At 36.7% G+C, this 17453-nt stretch overlaps 2 protein-coding genes across 5 annotated transcripts in view; both read left to right on the top strand.

Annotated features, from left to right (window-relative positions):
• The window catches only part of glis1a (GLIS family zinc finger 1a), a 43098-nt gene extending 38774 nt beyond the window's left edge, over positions 1 to 4324 (top strand). The window contains exon 9 of the mRNA XM_008434029.3: positions 7 to 4324. Coding sequence (XP_008432251.2) covers positions 7 to 149 — 143 coding nt within the window. The 3' untranslated portion in view covers positions 150 to 4324. The remainder of the gene's footprint in view (positions 1 to 6) is intronic.
• A 776-nt stretch (positions 4325 to 5100) lies between these two features.
• On the top strand, positions 5101 to 16710 carry LOC103479541 (uncharacterized). 4 transcript variants are annotated; one of them, XM_008434030.2, is made up of 3 exons: positions 5104 to 5574; positions 11379 to 11504; positions 12960 to 16710. In XM_008434030.2, exon 3 carries the CDS (start codon positions 12962 to 12964, stop codon positions 14165 to 14167), a length of 1206 nt encoding a protein of 401 aa, XP_008432252.2. In that variant the 5' UTR covers positions 5104 to 5574; positions 11379 to 11504; positions 12960 to 12961; the 3' UTR covers positions 14168 to 16710. The 4 variants fall into 4 exon arrangements, 3 of the variants coding, with proteins under 3 accessions (XP_081454570.1, XP_008432252.2, XP_008432253.2); XM_008434031.3 differs by lacking the exon at positions 5104 to 5574 and adding an exon at positions 7374 to 7772; XM_081598444.1 differs by lacking the exon at positions 11379 to 11504 and having other exon boundaries at positions 5101 to 5574.
• Positions 16711 to 17453: the final 743 nt, after the last annotated feature.

The raw sequence follows: 17453 nt of genomic DNA, 5'->3' as shown, positions 1-17453 counted from the left end.
TCTCAGGGTTCGACTTGCTGCAGGACATGCAAGGCCAAGCCGAGGACAACTTCTCCTCGTCTCCGTGTCCAGAAAACAGCTTCCTGTTTCAGAGTGGAGGTGTGGACCGCTGCCTCAGTCAGATCTACTCCATCTACTTGGATTCATGATGAAAACCCGAACACGTTGTCAGTGAAGACCGAACGAAACGCAGCATGAAGGATCATTAATCTACTGTACAATGTGCTGCAGTTCCAGCAGGAACTTATCATTATCGCTCTTCTTTAATGGCTCAAACACAACTGGAGAGAGAAGGAAACTTTCAGGCAAACTGACCGGAACGGCACATCTGGTAACCACATCCAGATGTAGGAAGCGGTGAACTTTGTATTCAGAGATGACAGAAGCGCTTGTGATCTGGATTGAAGCGAGTACTTGCTCCGTAATCGTCCTCCGCCTCCCTCAACGATGCCGAACTTAAACTATTGTGAATGTTTCTGGTTGCACAACAAACTGCAGAGGAGCGCAGTTTTCTCTCCAGCTGGGCTCAATGACTGACAGTCAGCAGATTATACCAGAAAATGGTGACTATTTAGGGAGACAAGAGAGATTTATTACTAAAATGCACGAAAAAACACAAGTATTCTACGTCTAGTTTCCAGCGCAAATATCTTAGGTCAATTGAAATAAAACAAAACTATCTTACAAGTAACGTTTCAGGAAGATACAGGAGCTTGTTTTAAAAAATATAACTATAATGAGAAATTCTAACATGTAATACAGAGAAAATATTTTGTTCTATCACTGAAAAAAGAAAACAGGTGATCCAACTTAAAAAAATGAGTTGATTTGTTTAAAGTAATCAAATTAAGTTTATCCAAGTAAATATGTTAACTTTATTAAGCTGTCAACATAAATTAAGTTTGACAAAATTAATTCAGTTACATGTAACAAATTAACTCTTTTTTTTTTTAAATTGGACCTTCGTTTTCTTTTCTTAGTGCACTGGTAGATTATTTCACTTATAATGTAACTTTTTCATCACTATTAAGGAATTATTTATTTAAAACAAGCTCCTATGTATTTCTGAAAAGTTACTTGTTAGTTGTGTCTTATTTCACTGTACCAAGGTATTTGCACTAGAATCTAATATACTTGGTGCGATGTTGTGTTTTTGCAGTGTACCCAATGAAGCGACCTTAAAGACCGGCCCATTTAAAACACAACATTCCTTCAGCATTCAATAATATAAAATTTCCCATCGAAGTTGAATTTTTAAAAAAGTCAGGAAAGAGTCAGAGAGGTGGAAACAAAATTATCCTTCTTAAAGGGGCAGCATCCTGTAAAATCAACTTTTTTGGCTTTACATCGTGTTAAAATTTTATTCCCTCACCAAAAACAAACCTGGAGTGTCGCTTTAATTCTTTCGTACGTGTTTGAGAAATCCTTCAACCGTTCAGCTGTGCAAAACACCTGGGTGGACCTAGCTCCGCCTTTGAGACGCAGCTCCTCCCCCTCTCAGCTCCTTCAGACTAGCCAGCATCAATTAGCGAACACCTGGTGGAACTGCAAATCTGCTGAGCTCATCATACGAGCCACTTCTCAGTAAAACGTTGCTAAAGGGTTAATAGAGGAGCCATGTTGCGATGACTTCCTGAAGGCGGCGTTTCAGAAAGAGCAGGAGCTTCTTAAAGAGACAGAGGCCCAATTTCAAGGCATTCAGTTGTTCTGAACTGAACTGAAGGTAACAGTTAACAGATAACTTTATTGTGCCATAAAATGGCACCATGTGCCTGGAAAACACATATTTGTCCCTTTAAGATTTTGCAAAAAAAAATGGTTAAATAAGCGAATTAGTCACGTTTTCATCTGCTGGTTTGGAGCGAATCTACAAGGTTACATAAAGCGTAATTTTGTCAGATGTTGATGCTACGCATGGCTGTAATACACAGAAAGCAGAGTTGACTTCCCCCCTCTGAGTGGGAAAATTAAAACAATAAATTTTCCTGTTTCGTGCCTCTGGTAAGGCACGGACACATCAGTGGATGGGAGCGTTTGCTACTTATTTAGCTCATGTGTTTGTTTTTTCTTTTGAAAAAGCCACAAACCACTGCAAGCGAGAGGGAAAAAAATGCTTTTCTGCAAAATTGAAGAAGTTATTTCAAATTTTAGCATTTCCATCAACATTTTCTAATTCAAAATTTAAAAACATTAACGGAAGCACAGCTTGTGAGAGAAGGTAAACATATACTGAGTGAAAATTAAAAATAAACGCAGAAACTAAGTTATGTAAGAGAAATAAATACAAAAACACAAGAAACTGAAGACAAGAATAAACGAGGAAGCTAAAAACAAAGTAATAAACACTTGCTTCAATATTTTTAGAGCAATAATAATGAAGCCAAATATGGTGAGACCTGATCAGCATAAGGAAGACAAACATGGATAAACAAACTTGCCACGTTTATTTTGGGTATTTCAGGATTTCTATAGAGCTTTGAAAAGTCTGTGAAAAGATAGAATACGATAGAAAACCTCAATACGTCTGGAAAATGGTTATTATTTTTACTTAACCGCATCGAACCAGACAGAAATTACAGATAATGACAGACTCAAAAATTAAAATGAGCCACTTCACTTCTTCTGAAGGCTGTTTTAAATTGGATCTGTGCTTCTTAAGCTTTTTCCAAATATAAATGCCAGAGAATTGTTAGTCCAACTTTGGGGAATTTTTTTTTACAGGGAAAATAAACATATCACAGATAACAAACTGTGATTTAAAGACTCTGCATTAGAAATGATCAAGTCCAGATCTGACATGTCGGAGTCCGAAAGATAAAAAAAACAGAGCTGATCCAAAATGTTGCTGATGTCAAGAAGAGCAGTGAAATTTTAAATGAAAGCCAAACTCAGCATCATGTTGAATGTTTGTCAGAATATGCAGATGATAAAAAACCAAAGGAGAAAATACACAAACGTCCAAAAAGTGAAAAAAAAAGTGATTTGAAAAACATGTGGAAGTCTGGAAACGTTTTGAATTTTTAGTTGGAAATTTGTAAAAATCTTGTTTTGTTTTTTTGCTTTTTTTTTACAATCTTTTGCAGATCTTTTAGTTTGTAGTTGGTTTATAAAAAGAAAAGTTAAGTTGGATTTAAACCTTTACACATTTAAAGTGACATTTCTACAAAGGCACATTAAGACCCTTCTGTACAAAAAAGGAGGAGGAAATTTAGTGAAAAAGTCAAACTCAGAAATTGACTTGTTTTTCCAAGAAAATTTGAGTTTGAAATGTTGAAAATTTGCTAAAAAAATATCTAAAATATTTTTTGAGGATATTTTAGTAAATTTTCTACAAAAAAATTGGAATTCTGAGTTTCAAAAGTTGAAAATGTAAAATTTTTCAAATTCAAATTTCCAGGTTTTTTCTGGAAAATTTCGGAGTTTTTTTTTTTAGCATATTTCCGACACTTCAAACTCAGAATTTTTTTTTCCATCAAATTTATGAGATTAAGCTTGAAATTTCAGCTTTTTCTATTAAATTTCTGAGTTTGAGAACTCAAAAATGTCCATGTTTTTTTCTAAAAATTTTCTAAGATTAATCTAAAGATTTCAGAGTTTTTTCTAGCAATTTTTTTTACTTTTCAAACTCATAAACTTCCCAGTTCTTGAAAAAATCTGATATTTTTTTCAGAAGCTCTGCATTTTCTTCTAGAACATTTTTTAAGTTTTGAACTGAAACTTTCAAGGTTTTTCTAGAACATTTTTGAGATCAATCAAAAAATGTTGTAGTTTTTCTAGAAAATTTTCTACTTTTGAAACCCAGAATATTTTTTTTGGGTGGAAATTTCCTCCTTTTTTCCCCCTTTCTTTCCACAATGGCACTCATACATTTCTGAATTAGCATCCAAGTTGTAACGTCTTAGATGTTTTTCAACTCTGACCTGCTTGTTTCCAGAACTGAAACTGCACCGGGACTCATCGCTGCCCCCTAGTGTCCGAGTGAATGTACAGAAATTCTCTTTAAACTGAAAAGAAAATGTGCAGTTAGAGAGCAAAACAAACTTAACCTGAAGAAAACTTTATTCCTAAAGTTGTATGTCTCCTCATTGTTTTAGTAGGCTGTCTTTAATGTGTTTTATATACAGTCAGTTAAAGGTGGGAGCTGTTTACAGTAAACTCTCTGGACTCTTTACATTTACATAAAGACTCTATAAAACTGACAACGAGGAAATGTTTACACTAATTTTGTAGCAGATCAGAAGTGTCTCATTATCACTGATCGTTGTATAGACTGTATAAACATTCTTTTGTCTTTTACACATAAATAAAAAACTGTATTTGTTGATTTTTATGGATTTTGTCACAATCAGTATCACATCTGCCAGGCTGAATACTTTAAAGTATATGTGCAATATTTAGACCAAATCAGCCAGTGGAAGAGTTTAGTGAGCGGATGGCGCCATCTGGTGGCTGAGACGTCTAAAAGCAGAGGCGCTGAGTGTCTGTGCCCATATATGGGCATCGATTCCCTCTCTGAACCGTTGATTAGCTGTAAATTTCCATTTGATTCGCCTTCCGTGAAGATAAAGTAGAAAATGTTATCTTTACATAATTAATATCACCTTTAGTGATTTTTCATATGTAACATTTTCAGTGCCTTGCCAAAAGTTGCCATGTTACAAGTGAAAAAAGTCTGTCAGTGGAATTAGTCATTTTTTTAAACGATATTAAGAAATTATTTACTTATAACCAGCTCCTACATATGGAGAGCCTGTAATGTACAAAATCATTGTAGATTAAAAAAAAAAGTAAAATTACATTTCCACCAAAATTCTGAGATTAATCTCAGAACATTTTGAGAAAAAATGTACAAGACATTTTCAGAAATTTTTGAGAAAAAAAAAAGTTGGAAATTTATTGACTTTCAAAAGTCAAAAATATTAAACTTTTTTAAAGCAAATTTGACAACTTTTCAAATTTGAGGATATTGAAATGTCTTTTTTTCCGACTTTCTTTTTTTTCTCTAAAAATTTCTGATATTTTTCTAGCATATATATTTTTAAAATTTTTAAAATTGAGAAATTTCAAGTGGGATTTTTTTGGTTGATATTTTCCTTTCCTATCTATAGCCCTATTAGGCCATCATAGAATTGACTTGTTAGCTTTGCCTTGTTTTACGTGTATTGACATTTGCACTAGAAACTAAACAAACATACTTCGCAGGATTTCGTGCTTTTGCAGTTGTAGTTGTGTTTTCATCCACCAGGTGGCGCTTCGTCACCACTAGGCTGCCGTTGACTTTGCGTAAACTTTGCCCGGAGTTCTTCCAGAATCAAACCAGCAGAATGAGTTAAAACGCGACGTAAAGGCTCTTTTAGCGGACAAACCTCATCAGCGCTCCCTCCCGGATAAATAACCCGCCTCTGCGCACAGTCCCACTCAGAAAAGGAGGCCGAGTTTCCACTTTCCGCTCGGAGGAGACACACCCACGGAGCGGCAGACCGAGGAGTCGAAGGGATGCAGAGAGGAGACAGACGGTGTGATTGAACCGCCATCATTACCGTTTCAGAGGCTGCGACCTGATGGAGGCAGCAGGTAAGAAAACGGCTCACCTTTTATTCACACTCTGACCGCCATAAACAGACATTTTATGAGGATTTATGCACCTGTCACACCAGTTTGGTCCTAATAAATAACCTCTTCACCGACTTACAGGATAATGTTAGCTAAAGAACTGAAAGCAAATCTTAGGAGGTACAGAGATACAGTGGGTAATTAGGACTTAAGTTTAATAGTGAGGGGGAAAACTTTCTACTTTCTGAAGTGAATATGGGCACTTTATAGGCGTGGCTTCCTTTTAGATTACATCATTTATACATAAAAAAAAACTGTTGATAAACACGAAAATGCTGACTGGAAATAAGTGTTACACCTTCATTTTGGCGCCCCCTCCAGTGCAGCGCCCCTATGAAGGGTCATTATAGAAAAGGGAAAAAAAGAGTAAATTACAGCCAAAAAATTTAAATTTTTACATTTTCAAAAGTCGGAAATACTCTGAGTCTCAAAACGTTTTGACTTTTCAAACTAACCTATTTTGTTATGTCTGGAAAATTTCAGAGATTTTTTTGGGGGGCTTAAATTTACTTTTTTTTTTTTTTTTTTTACAAACATGCAAACATGGCGTTATTTGATTTTTTTTTTTTTTTTTTTATTAGTCTCAGAAATTTGCTACAAGAAATTTTAAAGTTGGGCATTTTTGACTTTTGGAAACTTTGAGCTTCAAAAGTAAATTTTTTTTTTTTTTAAATTTAAACTCAGAAATGTTGTGTTTCTTCAAGAAATCTTTTCAGATTTATCTAAATTTTTTTGAAATTTGTTCTAGAAAATATTTTGACTTTTCAATTGCAGAAATTTGTATTTTTCCAAGAAAATTTCTGAGATTAATCTCAAAATTTTGTCATAAATTTCCTTTTTTTCTGCATGATATACGCAGTCGCATGATATGCGCATGATATACGCAGTCGTATATCATGCAGACCCACTTGTTTCCCCACTGGCCCAGTTACAGTAAAGTTTAGTCCCATTTCTCCCAACTTTTAGCCTTGAAATTCAAACCTTTTGGACATTGGAAGCACAGGAGACATGCCTTGGATTTTTCCAGATTCGTCTTGATGAGAGGATGCATGAATCCGTTATTCAGAGGCCGTTCGGCTGCCACAGAGGAAGCAGCGGCTCACATTGCTAGAGGGTGAGATCACCCTGATTTAAATCCTCGCTCTCAGACATCCAGAAGGTCAGCCAGTGGATTCCAGTTTGCCGCGGTGAAATCAGCTCGTCGTTTTCTGTGTTCACTCCGAATGTTTGAAACAGCTGCAGCCTTTCCTCCACGTATCCGACTCAGACTGAGTTTGACGTCTCGGTCATCTTGACCGAAGAATGCAAAGACTTTTGAACCGTTTTAAGAGTCGCTCAGACGGAGCTGTGAACGATTCTCTCCTAAAACACAAAACATTACCAACTATTTTTCTCCAGTTTCCAGAGCAAATATCTCAGTACTCTTGAAATAAGGAGGTTTGGCGCAATAAATCAATTAATCGCAAGATAAATTAAAACAAGCTCAATAATTTCCATTTGCATGATTTATTATTTTTCTCTTTTTCTATGATAAAGGTCTTACTTAGTCTCACTAACCCTTTGTTAAAGGAGAATTTTGTTTATAGAGAATTAAAAATACATTGTATTTGTTGTTTCTTTTATTTTATTTATTTGGGACATTTTTAATGTCTTCCAGTTCCAGTGTTAAATGTTCATATTAATTTAAAGTTTACTGACCTTTAAAAACGTGTTCTTGAATTATTAATGCCATTATATTAGTAGAAAATGATTTCAAAACAACATTATCATTTATCGCAATAATTTCTGGGACTATTTAAAGCAAAATTTGTTATTGTGAGAATCTCCCAGGGCAACTAGAGCTTTTTCATCAATATGAAGGTCTTAATTAATTAAAAAAAGCTCTTACTGTAAAGTTACTTGTAATGTAGTTTTGTTTTATTTCATGTGTAGTAACATATTAGCATTAGGAAGTAGACAGAAATACTTGGTGAGATTTTGTATTTTCCCAGCGTTGAGCCAAAACTTTCAAATTTAAACAAATAACCAACTGGTCGCCAACACTTTTCCTGTTCCGTACCCGTCTGTCTGACTGTAATCAGCTGGAAATAAAACCTAACAGCATGCAAATAACCACAGAGGAAATGGATCGGAGTGGCGCTGAATTTGAATAAAAGCAGGTAAACGTTCATCCAGTTACAAACACAGTGGGAGGAAAATGGAGTAAGTAGTAATCGTTGGTTGATGATGATCTGCTGCTGGTCTCTCCTTATCCAGGGCTGCCAGATCTGACTGATGGTCCAAACAGAAAGTAAAAGCCACCAAACTCCAAAAACCCCAAACTGAATCTCAACCTGTAAAGAAACTCATGTTAAAAGCCCCAGAAGATGCAGGATAAACGATAATATTGTTGTTTTGAGACCTTTTCCAAGTAGTATAACGTTAAACGCATTCTCAAAGACCAAGACTGGAACTGGAAAAAACATTTTAAATATCCAAAATAAGTAAATAAAACAAAAGAAAGAACCAATAAAATTGATTTCAAAGCCTCTGTAAACAAAATTGTCTTTAAAAAAAAGGGCAAGACTTTATCATTCAGTTTTTGGTAGAGAGAGAAAGTCTATTAATCATGCAAATGGGAATTATTGAGCTTTAAATTCTTATGCAGTTAATTGATTTACTGCAGCCTGGCTAAGCACCATGTTTTATTTAAATATATCTCAAAGTATATCTAATCTACCAAATATAAATGTATTGAGTTTTAAGACTACATTTGTCTGACGGTGCATAGACAATTTCAACAATTCTGATTCTGAGGGGGAAAAAATCATAATTATTAGAAATTAAAGTCAGAATTCTGAGAAAAAAATCTTAATTCTTACACTAGAGTCTGAATTCTGAGATTGAAGTCAAAACTCTGAGATTATAGTCAGATTTCTTGGATTAATGTTTGAATTTTGAGTAAAAAAATAAAGTCTGAATTTTGAAATCCAAGTCACAATTCAGAAAAAAAGTTTAAATTCAGAGATTAAAGTCACCTCTTCCATATAGTCACAAAATCTGATTTAATATTTTCAAATGACATCAAATTGACTAAAATATAAATTTAGGTTCAAACTGTGGTATTTTTAACACCAAAATGAAAAGAATAACACAAAGAAATAACATGATTACACCCATTTCCTGTCACCTTAAATGTTACCTCTGCTTTGGGAGACAGTCGGATGAAAACGGCAGAAGCCGATGATTTGGAGACATAAATAAACTAATTACTGGTGACCCGAGGTGCAGAGCGGGGCTGCCTCAGCCTCACTGTGGAGAACATAAACAAGGCCTGCCACCCTGAATAACTCATGTGTGAAGCAAACAGGAAGCAGGAAAGGCTGTTTGTTTGAACAGTGATGATGCAAGATGGCCTCCTGTAACTGAACACAGAGAACATTCAGTTTCTCAAATAATGACCAAGACGATTCTCTGTTTCTCTAAGAATTAATCACAGGGGATCAGCTCTACGTTTTTCAGCTTTACTCACCAACGCAGGCCTGAAAACGTCTTGACCTGCAGAATTAGGAAATCCCTGAAATAGAACCTGTCAGGCAGCCTGAAGGAGGCTGGAAGACGGGGCCGGTCAAAAACGTTTTGGGGCCCTGAGCAGATTTTCACTTGGGGCCCCCATATAACGACATGTCAACAATAAATGCTTCATCATTCCTGAGCAAATCCAAGTGCTAAATGATAACAGAAGTTATGCTAATTATGTGATCAGTAACGTCATTTTTTAGTTAGCTTACATCATACAAACATGATGATAATTAATTTTAACCTTAAAGTAGCAGCAAACTGAGAAAAGTAGCAGCAAACTGAGAAAAAATTGATTAGGGCTCTTGGAGGCCCTAATCAAACATAATATTGATAGAAAAGTATAATTTAAAAAAAAAATTTAATTTCAAAGTTAAACAAGTTCCACTGGCAGATTATTTGATTTATAACATGGAAAAAATTGAAATAAGTTAAATAATTTGCCATATTTTTTTCATAATATTAAGAAATTATTGACTTAAAACAAGCTAATATTTCTTGCTGAAAAGTTACTTATAAGTTAGTTTTGTCTAATTTCAAGTATACTAAGATATTCTTTTCACAAAAAATTAGACCAAAAATCTCTGGTAAGATTTTGTGCTTTTGCAGTGTGCTCCTTTAGAAAGAACTTTCAATTAAAAATTAACATAGAAATCAATTGTTCTTGCAAAAAATAGCATTTTTAGAATCTTTGAAGATAAATAAACGACTAAATAATATCTTTACCCATTGTTTAAGTTCATGTAATTTTCCCTGAGCTTTTCCTTTATCTGTAAGACCTTACAGGTAAAGATAATGGCTGAAGTTTTCGGTAAACAAAGAATGCCGTGTTTTTTGTTGCCTTTATCTCTAAAGGTCAGTCATGTTGCTGAAGAAAGCAAAACTTTGATGTAAAACCACTGTAAAGTTTTTCAGTTTCCCACGATCTGACCTTTACTTTCTTAATTCAATGCGAAGCTAAGAGATGCCACATAAAAAAGGCAAAAATAGGCCGTTTCTGAGAATATCAGCAGGTTCAGCAAGGCTCTTTAACAAAGGCAGGAAGTGAAGGTCTTTGTAGAGAAACTTTACGTGCTTTCAGACTGTTGCTGAAAAACCTAAATTGACGTTTCTTGCTGCAATCTCCTGTTAATTATTTGCTGGCTACATCTGCAGGGAGTCTGGGATTTATTGGTCCAGCTGTGGCCGACATGCAAGCTGAACCGGCCGACCCAGCAAACATGTAATATTATCAGCAGAAGAAGCACGTATCTGGATGTTAGAGAGATTAGGGCTTGAGTTAGCAGACAAAAAGGCAGAGGTTGAGCTATGCTAATCTGTCTTCATGCACTGTATTTCTACACAGAAACTAGTACAGTTAGAAAGAAGAGAAAACAAATACAAAGAGGAATTAAAGTGACATAAGGACAAAGATTTTGTTAGTCAGTGTTTAGCGATTTTTTTAAAAACATCAGTAAAGAACCTAGAAGACAGTTAGCACAAAGAGAGCTATGCTAGTGGTAGCGTAGCTATCTTTCATCCATTTTCAAGGCTTTTGTCCACATTTTTGTGTTGACAAGATATTGTTTTTATAGGAGCAGCTAATTAGCATCTCAAGCTAAAATAATATCTGAACTATGATCCTAAATCCCAGAGGAGTTCAAAAAGAGGCTTCATGAATGCAGGCAGTGAAAATAGGATGTGAAAATGTCTGCAAACAGATGCACAATTATATAACTATACATCGTTGAAAAGCAGAAGTAGAGCCTTCAGCACAAGCAACAAGAATGCAGCAAGTCATTTCTGGATGGGAAGTTAACAACAAAACTCCTGTCTTTTCCAGCAGCCATTGTCCAGCGGTAAAAAAACCAGCTGATGCCTTGGAGCTCAGCGTGGGTTGCTAGGTGACGGGCTGGGATTCACTGGGGTTGCTAGGTAACAATGCAGTCCCTGCTGATTTGTGATGTTACATTCTGATGGTTTTTGAAAGCGCTCATTTTCCAGACACCAAAAAACAGCTCATTTATTTTATTTTTTTTACTTTTTCTGTTTTTAGGAGCAGTAGAAACCCAAATGGAAGCCCAAAACGTACAAAGTTTGAATTTGTATGTTTAAAGCAGGCTTAGCTCTCATCTTAAAAGTAAAAACTGCCCAGACAGGGCAGTTGAACTAACTGAGTTGTTGATATAGCAAAACCTTCACCCGAGCATCTGTTTCCTCTCCTGCAGCCACTCCCCAGTGATCCCAGTCGCCATGCCAACTTTTACAACCCTCAAAGCAAACAGGAGTCCTCAGAGAAGCTGCTGAGTCTACCAGCATATCAGCCGCCATCTTGGTCTGCGGGACGACGGGAGGCAAGTAGGCTGGAGGAGGAAGCAAAGGGATAAAACACTGCAAAAACACAATACCTTAAGTATTTCTGGTCTAGTTTCTAGTGCAAATATCCTGGTGCCCTTGAAATAAGACAAAACTAACTCTGAAGTAACTTTTTAGCAAGATATACCGGTAGGAGCTTGTTTTAAGTCAATAATTCCTTAATGTTGATTTTTAAACAAATCACTTATTTCCCAAGTTATAAGTGAAATAATGAGTGAAACTTGAACCTTTTCATCAAAATTAGGGAATTATTAATTTAAAACAAGCTCCTATATCTTGCTGAAAAGTTACTTCAGAGTTAGTTTTGTCTTCGAGCGTAGTAAGTTTGGATGCAAGTTATCAATTAATAAGTTAATCTCACATTGATTGATTTTGTCGATGGACTAACAATTAATTGATAAGCGGCCGATTTCCTTAAAAAGAGAAAAAAATATTTTCTCTTGTAGCAAGAGATTTGACATATTTATGAGATATAACAAAACGGGAAGCTGTCAGACTTCTGAATACCTAAAGAAAGATTAAAATATGTGTAACACTTACATGAACAGAGATTTGTTCAGGACGGCCGACTTCACTTGTCACTCCGAGTCAACGAACGGGACAGAAACGGCTGTTAAATTTGTAAACAGAACCTAATAAAAAGCATTTTGCGTTCTTCACCAGACTATGTTTGGACAGTTTCTCTTTCCTCTTCAGTTCGCCCTCCGCCATCTTTGTTTTTCTTAAACTGACTCCACTTATGGATGATCAGCGGCGCCCTCTGTTGAGTGGAGACCAAACTACAACACTGAAAAAATGGTCTAAGCGGCTGTTATTAGTTAATCTTTTGAAACTAATTTTAATCTAATAGAATATTAAAGCTGCAGTATGTAACTTTTACTAAAAAAAGTATTTTTTTTTTTACATATTTGCTAAATTGATAATTATGTTGTGACAATCAGAAACAACCAATCAGAGCCAGGAGGAGGGTCTTAGCGCTGTCAATCACTCTTGCACTTTGGCTCCTTGCTTTCTGTTAAGCTACAGCTGGTTCACCATGTATGCTAACGCTAGTTAGCATGGCCACAGCTGACTGCGGATTAATGGTTTTCCTGGAACTGTAAGTTGTTTGTCAGCCATTCGCACATTGAGCAGCATTGATTGACAGCGTTAAGATCCTCCTCCTGGCTCTGATTGGTTGTTTTTGAGCAGGAGTGTTACATTTCTTCAGATGGGAATAGTAGCTCAGGGAGAAGGTGGAGGAAATCAATCTTTATACAGATTATATGCTGTCACGACATGCTGACAGTTTTAAATAATAAAAGTTACATAATCCAACTTCAACTGACATCAGTAGTACTAAGATATTTGCACTAGAAACTAGACCCAGAATAGTTGGTGTGGTTTTTGCAGGAGGAGCTGATGAATTCATTTTCCCTGTGATTTTGTTGCAGAGATGGTTCTCCGCTGGAATCTCCTGATGTTGGCCTTGCTGTTGAAGACCAGTCCGGTTCATGGATCCAATTGTCCAGCAGCTGCCATCTTGTCCCAGTTTCCCTCTGAGGTTCCCGCTGATGCCTACTGCTTGAACTTCTCTGGTTCTTCCTTCAGTGAGGTGCGCTGGTCTGTGTTTACCAACGGCACCAACGTACAGACTCTGGATCTCTCCAACTGCAACATCAGCCTTATTAAACTCAGCGGAAAGCAAGCTTCTTCACTGCGGAGAGTTTTCCTAAATGGGAACAAACTAAGAGAGCTGCCAGAGCACTTCCTGGCGGGCCAGCCCAGTCTGACCGAGTTGGACCTGAGACAGAACCAACTCCATGGGATTCCCAAAGGCTTCCTTCAGGACTCTGATCGCCTCCAGAGCCTGGACTTGCAGGGGAACCAGCTGCGCTCTCTCCCTGGTGATTTATTCCAGATTCCCAGTCTTCACAAACTGGGGCTGGATGGGAACCAGTGGGAATGCTCCTGTTTGTTCCTGGAAGGGTTGGAGTCCGGCAGGCAGGCCAACAGGACGGACCCGCTGGAGGACCTCGTGGGGAACCTGACGTGCTCCTTCCCTCCACACCTCGCCGGCAGAACGGTGTGGTCAGTAAGCATCAGCGACGTCTGTCGCCTGGCCAGCCTTACGGCGCTCTTCATCGTCCTGCCTCTCCTCATCCTCTCCGCCTTGCTGCTCTGCTGGTGCTGTGGGAGGAAGAGGAAGAAAAAGGAAACTCTCACCTTCAGCTCCTCCAAAAAGAGGCCCCCCAACTTTGGCTGCAGCAACCACCAACACCACACCAAGCAGCAGGATCCAGGCGCTGAGCCGAGCAGAGCTGCCGACTGCGGGAAGGAGGGGATCCTGAAGAACCAGCTGCTGCTCCGCCCGGCTTCGGGTCTCCTGGGCAGCACCAGGGACATCTACGAGGAGGTGGAGATCAAGCTGAGCTCAGCAGAGTCTCTTCCCGGCTCCTCGGAGGGCAGGCAGGGCCCCCAGGAGCCCGACGGGGCCAGCAAGACGGAGCTGGACACGGTCAGCGTGACAGAAGTGATGAAAGACTCTGCAGACAGGGAGAAGGCCTATCTGACTCAGTCCACTGAGTACTACAGTCTGGTGCCGGGCATCGAGCTGGAGGACTCGGACCATGGGGAATATGAGAATGTAAATATGTCATGACACTGAGATACGGTGGAAGGTCACCTATTATGCTTCAGTGAACAGGTTAAGATTGGTCCAAACATCATTCTTAGATAATGAGATTTTAGTCTGGTCAGATCCGCCAACCCAACGTTTACAATCGCATGTGAAGATGGCTGCAAAAAGATGCGCAATTATACAACCGTAGAGCTTTGAAAAGCATTAGTGTAGCCTCGTACATAACCAACCAAAAGGCAACAAGTGGTTTCTGGATAGTAAGTCGTCAACAAAACACTTGTTTTATTTCAGCGGCCATTGTACAGTGCATACAGCAATAAAACCAGCTGACCAAGATGTGCTGGACCATTTGGGTTGCTAGGTAACGACATGGGCTTCGCTGAGGTTGCTAGGTAACGGGCAGTGGCCTCTAATTTGCGACTTTACATTCGGAAGGTTTCTGAAACATCAAAGTTTCCAGACATCAAAATATATTAACTTATTGCCAAAAAAACTGGGTTTTTTATTGCTTGAGCTGTTTTTAGAAATAGAAGAGACCCAAAGGAAGGAATAAAAACGCTTTTCCAGCAGCCATTGTACAGCGCATATAGTGGTAAAACCAGCTGACCAAACGTACTCAAGCTCAGCTTGGGTTGCTAGGTGACAAGCTGGGATTCGTTGGGGTTGCTAGGTAACGGCGCAGTTCCCGTCAATTGTAACTCAATGGCTCGTTTTTTAACATTAACTTACAGCCAAAGCAAATGTCTGTTTTTAGAAGCAGTTGTGACCCAAGTGGAAGTATAAAAATGTGCAAAAAGTGAATTTTGTATAATAGGTCCCCTTTAAGTTTACAGATGGACTTTCAGTCATCATGGGCACTGATGTCATATTAATTTTGTACTTTTAACAGACTGAAACACCATAATGTACCTCTCACTAATATTTGGATACCTCTGTCTCAGTGTGTATCTTTATCACACACTTTTTATGGATTTCTAAAGCACAGGTTAGTTACACAGAAATATATGATAGCAAATATGTCAGATTACAGTTTGATTCAAAACACAGATTTTTTCTTTATCACAATAGTATTATGCATTTGTGTTTTACTATTTTTAATGTTTTGTTTGTAATTACATCCACTACATTTCAAAGGATGAAATTTAGCTGTTGTGCTAATTCCTGCATATTTAAATTGCTGTAAATCGAGGTAAAGTTAATTAATGTGCACTGTCCTAATCAAATGAATACATAATTTTAAAAAAACAATTAGAGGTTTTCAAACAACACTATGAAACATCAGTCATGGTGGTGACATCATGCCTGGTTAGCTGGTAGCGGCGCTACTGCATCACATAAATGAAGAAGACGCTAACCTACCTTGAGCTTCTTTAACTTCAAATCAACAGCTACAAGTTTGAAACATGGATGTAGTTGGGTGTAGCAAATCCAGCTAACAACAATGCATTAGCATTAGCTTAAAAATATAGCTATTCCAACAGAAACTCCACAGCAAAAAAGATGTTCTAGTTGAAGCTAATACAAATATAAACTCTGTAATAAAGATGGATAAAAACAACAATATACATTACTTATTCCTGTTTATGTACCAGCTAGCATTAGCAGTGCAGCGCAGCTAGCTGAGCTACAGGCAGTTATAAGACGTCTGAACATTTTCTTTAATCCTGTTTCTCAGTGTTTGAGCAAATATCAACAGTAAATGTTTTCAGCACTCATTACAACAACCTTTCTTTTTTATTATGTAATCTGATGTTAATTAGAAGAATGAAAATTGACCAATTTGTCATCTGGATGAATTGATGTCACAGCAAACTGTAAATGTTTTTTTTTTTTTGCTGTAGTTTTATCTTCAACAATTTAAACCCAGAATGAAAATACGGTGCACTCTTTTACAATCCTGATCATATCTACCACTGATAAAGTAGAATTAGAAATAAACATTTTTATTTTTTAGTAATTTAACACAGCTCGTGCTCTACTGAGATATACATGCTTTTGGCTGTGTTTAAATACTTTGACACCATGTTGTTTTGTGCTTAATTTAAAAAAAGAAAACTGATTTGTCAGCAACTTTAAAGTTCAGTGAAGGACTATTGTTTACCAAACACAAACTAAAATGCAGCAACTCAGTTTTTCCATTATTTACATTCTCAGCTGAAAAGATTTTACTCTACTTGCTCTATAAAATAAAAACATTTTTGTTACTAATTTTGAAGAAACGGCTTCTTGCCCCTTCAGGGTGACTCTTAGTAACAAACATATTTATAAGAAAAAGGAAGTAATTATTTGTAAGTGTTCTTTTATTTATTTTAATAAAATTCATGCATTGAATTTAATTTTGTTAAGAGACAATTTTTCCTGTTTCACTACATTTTAATTCTCCAATATATGAGCTTTATTTTTTTAAGGAGGGCTCATTATTTTCGCTCCCATTTTAAAAAAATGATTCAATAGAGAAGACTTTTTTTGCCCCTTTTGTAAAAGTTTGTTGCTTTTCTTAAACATGAAAATAAAACAAAGCTGTGATTGTTTAATTTTACAATAAAAGAACATGTTTTTATATATTCTTAGAGCCGGACAATTGTATTTTTTTCAATAATAAAGTTCCCTTTTTTTGCTTTAAATAGTTATTTTTGTGGAATCACAGAACCCAGTGGGTTTTTATAAGATGGGCAGTAGCCCAGGGCGGCATGAGAGAAAACACAAGCATCAGATAAAAACATATAAAATAAAATATCCTCTGTCTGACAACCTGATCAGAACCATCAATTATTCAGTTTTTGCTCTACAGCTATTAATTTGTTCATTAATACATTCAGGTCCATAATTCAGCGATAATGATTCTGGGAAAAACATCCAAAATCCTGTTTAGGTTTTAAAAACAGTGTTTAGCATTAAACTTTAAACACATATTTAAAGTTTTTTATTCAACTAAGTGTCCTTGTTTTGCAGACAGCTCTATTGGTTACAATGTTTTGCAAAAATAAACTGATAAACTGAAAATGATTCATAACTTTTGTTTTTTTTTTTGTTGACATTTTAAGCATTGATAAAGTTTTTATACTTTCTTATATAAGAGCTTTGATATTTTTCTTTCCATGTTCAGATGTTACATTTATTTCTTTAATTTCATAGACAGACGCTGTTTGAATGTGCCAAACAAAAACTGAGTGCAGTCCAACCTCTGAACTATCACAATGCAAGAGGAAATGATTTAATCTGGACCTTTTCCCTGTGGGACATGCAGAACGGAGGAACTAAAAATAAAAAGGAAAAAAACGTTTCTAAGGTCACAAATGCCTGAGTT

This window comes from Poecilia reticulata, chromosome 17 (genome assembly GCF_904066995.2).
Source record: "Poecilia reticulata chromosome 17, P_reticulata-male-v2, whole genome shotgun sequence".
In the NCBI taxonomy this organism is placed as follows: Eukaryota; Metazoa; Chordata; class Actinopteri; order Cyprinodontiformes; family Poeciliidae; genus Poecilia; species Poecilia reticulata.
This window is presented reverse-complemented; position numbering and strand designations above follow the sequence as displayed.